Raw genomic sequence first — 9,815 nt, forward strand, 5'->3', positions numbered from 1 at the left:
TTCAGACTTGTATATAATGAATTAAGCATGTATAAAATAAATATAAGAGGTTCTGAGTTATAGGTCAGAGGGTCTGAGAATTTCATAATCAATTTGATTAATACATGTAAATTATAGAATTATTTTGACTATTTCCTTTGAAAGCCGCCCAATATGTAGGAGCGTGTATTTAGAGGCAAACACCTTAGTGCGGGTATTACTGTCTCATGACAGCATCTAGTTTTAAAATAGTACATATATTCGATTTGTACACTCTTTTTCATTTTCGACTTTTTTAAAGAGTACTCTTATAAACGTATCTAAAAATGAGATTGGAATGACGCAAAAAAGCAGCTATATTTATTGCAGAGATAAAAAGTTGCAATCTATTTTACTTTTTGCATGTGGATTTAGAATCATGACACATTTTTTTTTATGTTTGTACAGACACATAATTAATTTTTTAATGCATTCAGAGGATACACAAGGCTGTCGAACAATGACATCGTCATACACAATCAAGCATTTTGTCTCCCGGAAATACTTTTTGTTCACAAATTTCCAGAGTTTCTTTCTTATATTGTTTTTCAGCTGCAATTGTAAAAGAATAAAGTATCCATATCAATTTGAAATCATTAAACTTTTAATCAGTAAACTTTTTAAAAGAATACGCGTGTTGAAAATTACAGATTACCTTTTTACGTAAGACGAATATTGCTACGACAAATATGATGTATAACACGAATCCAAGCAAAACTCCTAAGGGGAATGACGCGCTTGACGTGTTTCTGATATCTCTACTGACTAGTACAGTTACGTATTCTAGCGTCATTGTAGAGGACACCACAATAGCAGCTAACAATACGGCTGTAGCGTGAGTAAATTTAGTTAAAACAAAGATCTTGTAGAATTTCAGAAGACGCTGACTTGAAACCAAACATTCAGCTGCTTCGAATTGTTCTTCACACTGTAAACCAATACACTTCAATGAGATATAAAAAAGATATGTGTATCATCAACTTGAATGACGATGGCTAATTCTTTTACAGTAGGGAATAACCTAACTCACTAACGCCTAGACAAATCAGATACAGAAATAATAAGATATGTAACACTTGTATACCTGTACATAAAAAATACTGAGTGACTGAAGGTACTGTCTTCTTACCTTTTTATGAATGTTTTTCAAATATTCTCGCTCATTATAAGTCAGACTTTCAGTTTCAAATACATAGCCCTTTTCACTGTATGGATATTGCTGTATAAATGTCTTTGACATCAGACGTGCCCCGTTCTGATTCTGGATTTCTTCCGCTGTTAATCCTTGTTAATGCCAAAAAAAGGTTCTTATTTGCATACCGAATTTATAAAAAATTCCCATAAATAAAAGAAATACAGATTTTAATTATTTGAACCTTAAAACTACCAAAGTTAACGCAAAATAAAATAACATCAAATATCAATAAATAAGAAAGTTTATAAGTGCCACAACATATTTTTGAAAGTTGGTCATTCAAACTTTAAAGATGTAATTCCAGTTTTAATCTTTGCTTTTCCAACTTAAAATTTGGAAATCCCAACTTTAATGTTTGTAATTTCAACTTTAATATTAGCTTTTCCAACTTTGAAGTGGGTACTTCCAACTTTAATCTTGGCTTTTCCAACTTTAAAGTTGGAAATTCCAACTTAAATATTAGTTTTTCCAACCTTACAGTTGGTATTTCCAATTTAAAAGTTAGTAATTCCAATTTTAAAGTTGAAAATTCCAACTTTAATCTTGGCAAAGTATCTCAGACTGAATAGAATGCATAAGGCAGTACAAAGCTGGAAAAGCCAAGATTAAAGTTTAAAAAATAAAAACCAAGATTAAAGTTGGAAAAGTCAACTTTAACATGGAAGCAATGCCATTCCATAGATAAAAGATAATTATTTTTTCCAAAGTTGCTTTAAAACAAAAGTTTTAAATATGCCCCACAAACTTTTTTTCTGAATGGAAAGATGATGCATACCCAAACAGAAAAAAACCCTGATGCATGAATTGGTATATATGTATGAATTATTTTTTTTAAAGTTTATTCTTCTGTACGATCTCTCCCCCAACACCACTCTCTCTCTCTTTCTCTCTCTCTCTCCCTTTATATAGCGAGGCTTCCTCTTCTGCTTTATTGGAAAGATAGATTTTACTGTCATTCTCTCTCAGGACAAATAGAAACAGAAGCGGGACTTGTAGCACGTAGATTAGTGGAATCAAGAGCATGTAAACATAAGGAATAAATGTCAGCTTTTTATAATTCATGATGATGATCAATCGATTAGCTTGCGTGATAATTTTACGAATAAATGCCTTTGGTGTTGATCACATCATGAAACTAAAAGATTAGACAGTTATTTCTTAAGTGAATTCAAGTTTGCATGCGAACAAATCTACCCCATAAAGCCCTTCGGCTTTTATGGGATTTGATCACATGAATAGTCCCTATTTACATCCCGATAAAATAATTTAAAATACCTTATTTCTTGTATAAGCTCATGCTGTTGTACTACAGTAACTGTATTTTAAACTTAAGTGATCTTGTACAGGAATCTTCTTACAATGGATATCACTTCTAGCTTTACATACAATATCTACCGTAATGCTTCGAATTGCAATCACATATGGTTATGTTTTTAAAAATATTTTCCTGTAGAATTCAATTTTTTACAGCTGTAATTGATGAGGTTGGTCATTTAGTATTGAAAGAAACTGTTTACCATCCCCTTCAAATTCAAAGATATTGATGTGATATATACTTTGGGTACATGTGCTTTTAACATACCTTGTTCACCTTGAATTAAGATTCCATCTACAGCCTCTGAAATAATTTATTTAAATTACATCATATAAAACCACTTTCAAGTTTACTTTTAAATTAAAAGAATTTTATTTCAAAAAATTATCAAAAAGCTTTAGTCTACTTCAATTTAAACCTGAATGATAGTATGCATCCATTATCTTTGCTGGCACGTCCTCTTCCTTTTGTGCTTCTATATACCTGTATCTCTTCAGAAAGGGTGGCATATCATCAATCGGTCGCAACAAAACCGGTATTATCTTCAGATTTTCTCTGTTAGAGTAAGTTAATTGAACAGCCACATCCGCCTCTCTCATGCACCAGTGACTTTCAATATACGCAGGGCTCAGCGCCATCAATACTTTAACACTTTTTGTCATTTCGGAATGAATATTGTCATCCAAACGTTTTCCCGCCACAAAATCTCTCTCAAACTGCATGCATCTGAAGAAAAATCTTTTCTCCAAGTCCTTGCATATCTTGTTTACTTCTTCAATATCTTCCGAAGAACATGAAATGAAAATATGATACTTTTTCCCCGGGGGAAGCCCTCGGACAGTACTAATTTGAATGTCAGTACTGTCACTAGGAAAAACATCAATCTCTTCTTGAATGTCTGAGGTGCATTCCAAAGGAATTTTAACACAGGTCTCGCAATCGAGATGTTTTTGAAGGCTGATAGGATCAGATTCACATGTCTCGTTACAGCTTGTTATTCCTTCACAATGTTTTCTTTTGTATTCACTCATTAAGAGACTGTCATTTTCCGTCACAGATTCATCCGACATCTTGAAATGTTTTTCACTTATATTAATAAGAACACGAAGAACTATATATCACATATACCTTTTTAAAATCAATCTACCGTCTTTTGTTATCGATTTTAATTTAACTGCGTCCTTACGTTACAGTGTAACAGTTGCGAATGTCATATATACACAGTCATTTTCTGAAAATGAACGAAAAAAATATAAATAGAACACATTGAGGAAACAGGAATTCCTATAATTCTATTTACGTAACAAGGTAGAAACCGTGAATATATTTTTAGACATGCTGGTGTGTAAAATGGATGCTTTGCTTCTATACTTTCTATCGTTTTTCTACTTGGTAAAGGTAAGATTGAATTCATAGCTATAAATTGAGCTGGTATATTGTGGATCTGCTTTTGCATTAATTATTGATATTTGATGAGCATGTTGATGTCCTCTAAATTAGTTTTATGCAGTGTTGTGCTGTGTGCAAGAGTAAAGTACCGTGAAGTTATTTTTAAATGTGAATACTACTTATATATTTAGGTCACCTGAGTCACACAGACAATCTATTGCTATGGATCCTCGATTAGTTGGCCTCGTTAAGTTAAAAACATTTAAATAAAATAAACCTGGATAAAAGTTGGTTTTGCCCATAGTTAATGGAATCTGTAATAAATATTTCAAGGCCTTCGAAATTGATGCCCAATTTTTTTTCTAAGCAACATTTGATCGAGCACACTTATATTTTCAACCAGAAACATACCATACAAGTTTTTCAGATAAATAATAGTATAATTTCTTTCAGATATCTACTGAATTTTGCCTACCGTCAGAGGTAAGAGTGGAAAACAAAATTGGATGTTTTGAATCCTGTCCGCAGAAAATGTCCATGTTTAGACAAACATGCTACAACAAATGTCCTACCAACGCAAAAGAAATTCGAACAGAGCTTGGAACATTTTGTAACGTAGAGCATGATTTTGAATGCCAACGCGCGTCTTGTCCGGAAAACTTTCCCATGTGTTACAGAATGAACTGTTTAAAGACGTGTCCAGAGTATACAGTTCAGTTAAATAACGAATGCATTTTGAAATGTCCCAGCAATCAGTCTTTCGTGGTTTCAACAGACTGTGAAGGACCTTGCCTGACCGGAAACAAAACATGTTTCAAATCCTGTCCAGTTTCCCATCCGTTTTTGTTTCAAGCACCAAGGTTCAAACATTGCTTGCAACAGTGCCCTCTATATACATTGGAAGATGGAGTTAATAAAGTTTGTCATCTGAGTTGTCCGAGTAAAGCACCATTTTTATACAATAGAACCTGTTATGAGACATGCCCTCCGTCTAATCCATTCATACAAACCTTGACCACAGAGTATAATTCGATCTCTCAATGCTCCAACTCTTGTTCAGAAAATGATGTGGTGGACGGAGAATATTGCGTCAGTGCTTGTCCAAAAGGAAAACATCTATTTAACAATACTTGTAAGGAAAACTGCCCTGTGTCGCATCCCTTGATGTATCCAAATATAGAAGGACTATTTCTAAATTCTATAAGAAACTTTGGCAAGGCAGATTTTATGTGTGTTAATTCCTGTAATTTGGAAACTAATTCTATCATCAAATACAACTTGGAATTCGAAAAGAAGTGTTTGAAAACGTGTCCTCAAATTTCACATTTTGCTTTTAATGGCTCTTGTCTTTCGTTATGTCCAATGTCTCACAGGCTTAATGTTAATTACAGCAATAACTATCAATGTGTGGAATCGTGCCCCAAGGACAAGTTCATTTCTAATGAGACGAATTGTCTCAACTCCTGTCCAGCAGAAGAAAATTTTATGCATAATAAAACTTGTTTCAAGCAATGTCCAATCGAAGCAAAATATAAAAAATTAAACTCCTATTTATCTCATTATGAGTGTTATCAAAATTGTCCCGAATACAACCTAATTTTTAATCGTACTATTTGTATGGATATTTGTCCGACGGAGGCAAAATACGAAAGTAATGGAACCTGTGTTGAGCAGTGCCAAGACGAGCTCAAGTATTCAATCGGAGAACGCGAAGTGACTTCTGAACTCTATTACGGTAGTCCTACGTATGAAATTGGACATTTTTGTGTAGGAAACTGTCCTAAAGCGTATTTCGTATTCGGAAACAAGTGTGTTAAAGAATGTCCTCATAACCAAAACCATGTTTTCAATAGCACCTGCCTCAAAACCTGCCCAGATGCATTCGTCTTTAGAAAACTCGAAGGAGGTCATTACAAATGCATTGCGGCGTGTCCTTCAGAATCATTCGTTTATAACAAGTCGGATTGTGTGCCTTCTTGTCCAACTGAAGCTCGTTATCAAATTAAAAAAACATGCGTTGCAAATTGTTCAGATGAACTGAAGTACAAATTCACTAATTTTACCACTATAATTGTGAACTGGGGAGATACAAAGAACATATACCATCATTTCTGTTTATCAGACTGTCCGTCAAATAGCCTCTATTACCTTGATAACTGTGTCAAGGAATGCCCAAAGGAAGCCAATTATCTATTTAACAAAACATGCACCACATCATGTCCAGAAAACAGAAACTATGCTCTTTTAACGGGAAATTATTACACCTGCTATGATGACTGTCCTGCTAAAACGTACATATACAATGCGTCTCTCTGTGTTTCTGCGTGTCCAGAGGATAAGAATTTCGAATTTAACAGTACATGTTATGGCAAATGCCCAGATTCAAGTGATTTCAAACTTCACGACGGTTCATATTTCAAATGTATGGATGCATGCCCTGTGAACACATTTAATTTAAATTTAACATGTGTTTCCCATTGTTCTCCGGATACGCTTGAACTTGGGAACAAGTGCGTCCAGTCTTGTCCAAACGATAGACCACTTAATTATACATCAGGCAAGGGGAAACATTCCTGTGTGTATTCCTGTCCGTACCAAACATTTAAATTCAAACAGAACTGCTTCGATCAATGTCCATCCGGTCTTCGGAACCATCTTGGTACGTGCAGACTGGAGTGTCCACAATCACATCCATACACAGACATAGTTACCCAAAAGTGCTTAAGCACGTGTGAAAACAATTTTGTAATTGTTGACAACAAGGTTTGTGATAAAAAGTGCCCTCGTGATAAACAATACATTGAGAAAAAAACATGTGTGAAATCTTGCAGGAATCCAAATTCATTACTCCAAAATGCCAAACAAGGGATATTTTGTCATGACCAATGTCCTCATCATTTGCTTCTCATGGAAAACAAAGGGACATGTGTTGAGAAATGTCCAGATAATAAGTTTATAGTTGGTAGTGTTTGCCGAGCTATATATAAATGTCCAAGCCATGCATATCTCGAACACATTGATTATGGCAAAAGATGTACAAATAGATGTTCATCTACATTTTTCTTAGATGGCAGTCATTGTGTCCAGGAATGTCCACCAGAAAAGGTGATAGTTAATGCGATGTGTGCTGACGTATGTCCACCGAGTCATCCGATAACTTACAAGAATTTCGGATCTTCCAAGCCACGTGTTACATGTTACTCAGTTTGTCCTGACAACTATGTATTAAATAGCACAACCTGTATTGAAGAATCTGCTTGTCACGACATGAAACATTTCTCATATGATCATGTCTGTTACGATGCTTGCCCAGCGACCACAGGACTCTCTGGAAATTACACATGTGTCTCCATATTGCAATATATATTTATTTCAATCGGTCTCATTATACTCACATTGATTTTGATGGCAGTGTTTTATTATCTAACGTGTTTTACTGGATGGAGACCGAAAGAATTGAAAGAAACGGGGATACAGAAAATAAAAACACACTTTCAGGTAAAGTTTTTCTTCATACACTATTGAAGGGGGTTTGAGCTCACTGGTTAATAATCCACTTGAAAGGGTGAAAAATACATACTACTATTTAGCGGATTAAAAGATGTTTTTAAATAGCTTTGATGATAATGGTAATGAGATTGCGATGAAACGCTAATGAACAATGCTTCACTTTTTTACTATAAATTTCTTCTTTTTGGTTTTTTTCAGTTGGTGACACGTAACAAAAACAAGGAGAAGAATACAAAATACGTCATAAATTTCAAAAAGGGAAAGCGAGAAACGGCCGAAATTCTGGAGATGAACGATGCAAACCGAACGGATGGAGAAAATCTCGAAGAAGTGGTGGAACTAAATGATGGGTTCAAACCAATTACTTTTCGCAGGCGTAATGTTTAAGTAAGAATGAATGGTAGATTGAACAATTTTCGTTTAAGATATTCATCTTATCTTTTTATGAAGGATATGGAGATAACGAATAATATTCAATATCATAGTCCATAGAACAATAAAAAAATAGGAACAAAGCAAACACGGACCTCTAAAACATCAGTGGTGGGACCATGTTCCATGAAGGAGTGAGCATCCCCTGCTGACCGGTCACACACGCTGTGTGCTCCTTGTCATGTTCGGGAAAATTAAAATTAAAAAAAAAACACATTGTAAAATTTTACTGAACAATTTTTACAAAACCGGTTGTCTCTTCCGAGTATTTTTATAACAATTGTTGACATTTTATGAATTTAGAGAACATTTTCAGTCACGTATTTTTAATGAAAGTAAAATATATTTTAAATGAATTCACACCATCAAAATTTTGTATAATTAAATATGGAAATAAAGAACGATATTACTAAGCTCAAAATCATTGAAAACATACAAATCAGAAGAGAGCAAACATGGACAAGATGGTATCATATGCTTTAGAAGAGTAAGCTTGTCGACCGGTCATACCCGCCGAGTGCTCCATCTCATAATCGGGCAAATGAAATATCCGTACACAAATCAATGTAAAAAAGGGTTTAACAATAACTATGAAAAATGTCCTTCAGCATTTGACTTAAGGGTAGAATGTATTTTCTGATACTGTCATTGTATCGACAATAGAACTTTCAAAATGATGATTTCAAAAGCAGCTATTGATATCCTTGTTTATTGACGTTTATTTCAAAGCTTACCTCGTTTTGAAATTGATCGTAAGTAGCGCATGCTCATTGTGTATCAAATTGATTGACAAATAATTTAATTCTAATTGTAACGCTGTATTTGATTGGATAAAAATTTTACTTTATATCATATAAAATGGGTTGCCTACGTCACACTGACTTGCGTCAAAACGTATCAATCCGCCTGACGTTACATTCAAATTTTGTACAAACTGAAGTCATTTTGTTAGAACAATCATCTTTATTTCTTACATAAAATGAATGAAAATTAAATTATAAGCAATGAATTTAATAGCTACACATTTTATACGGTTTAAACCAACAGTTTACGCTTTTTATAAACCGCTTCGCGGTTTATAAAGCGTAAACTGCCCCAACCCAGGTTATACCGTATAAAATGGGTAGCTATTAAATTCATTCCTTAATTATAAGCTCCATGTACAGGTGATAAAATATATTAAGGATATAAATAAGGAAAGTTGACGACAGAAAAATTGGTAAATAGATTCATCATAAAGTCCTAATTTTATGTATGTACCATTGACGTCTTCTTTTTTTTAATCAAAATATCCAAATTGGAAAAAAAAAGAATTATCTACGAAAGCCCAGAAGGCTCATTCGAGATTCGAGTTTCAAAGTACGAGATTCGAAATTCGAGATTCGAAATTCGAGTTTCGAGTTTCAAGATCCAAACTAACCAATCAGAAGCGAGTTTCAAAGTACGAGATTCGAAATTCGAGATTCGAAATTCAAGATCCAAACTAGCCAATCAAAAGCGGGTTCAACATTTGATTACTCCCCTTTATTATGTTTTTACTATGAAGAAATCGTTTGAAATAATGATAACAAATGGGTCATTTAATTATATTACAATGCAAGAAAGTGTGTAATATATTTTAGAAGGAAATTTTAATAATTTTTGGATTTTTGATCAGAATGATATACTTCAATCTATATTATAGCTTCTTAAATATTAAAAAGATTACTTATATCATGAGTATATATACATATATTTGTATTGTCTTCTAAACTTAATTTTTATGTATTTCCCCGCATAAGAAAACCAAATGTACTTGTGGACAGGGCACCCCCCCGCCTCGATATCCAACCCTTATTGGACTTTTTTTCACAACATATATCTAATACACTTATTCATCGTGTGTTCAATGCCAAAAAAATCGTAAAAACCCAGAATAATCGCTCAACACAAAAAATACCCCACTATAAATTATAA

The 9,815-nt window shown here is 33.8% G+C and overlaps 2 protein-coding genes across 2 annotated transcripts; one reads left to right on the top strand and one right to left on the bottom strand.

The window, feature by feature from the left end:
* Positions 1–449: 449 nt before the first annotated feature.
* Positions 450–3,701, bottom strand: LOC134235713 (uncharacterized; the record flags this gene model as incomplete). Its single annotated transcript, XM_062717864.1, has 5 exons — positions 2,947–3,701; positions 2,796–2,831; positions 1,148–1,302; positions 674–946; positions 450–570 (listed from the first exon to the last, which is right to left on the bottom strand). Coding segments are annotated over exons 1-5 (1,237 nt in total), but the record flags the coding sequence as incomplete, so codon positions are not given.
* A 677-nt stretch (positions 3,702–4,378) lies between these two features.
* LOC134235712 (proprotein convertase subtilisin/kexin type 5-like) lies at positions 4,379–8,013 on the top strand. Its single transcript, XM_062717863.1, has 2 exons — positions 4,379–7,415; positions 7,626–8,013. Exons 1-2 carry the CDS (start codon positions 4,449–4,451, stop codon positions 7,812–7,814), a joined length of 3,156 nt encoding a protein of 1,051 aa, XP_062573847.1. The 5' UTR covers positions 4,379–4,448; the 3' UTR covers positions 7,815–8,013.
* The last annotated feature ends 1,802 nt before the right edge of the window (positions 8,014–9,815 follow it).

Source organism: Saccostrea cucullata, unplaced genomic scaffold (assembly GCF_032062105.1).
Source record: "Saccostrea cucullata isolate Sc308-1 unplaced genomic scaffold, CSIRO_AGI_Scuc_v1 ctg3275, whole genome shotgun sequence".
Taxonomy (NCBI): domain Eukaryota; kingdom Metazoa; phylum Mollusca; class Bivalvia; order Ostreida; family Ostreidae; genus Saccostrea; species Saccostrea cuccullata.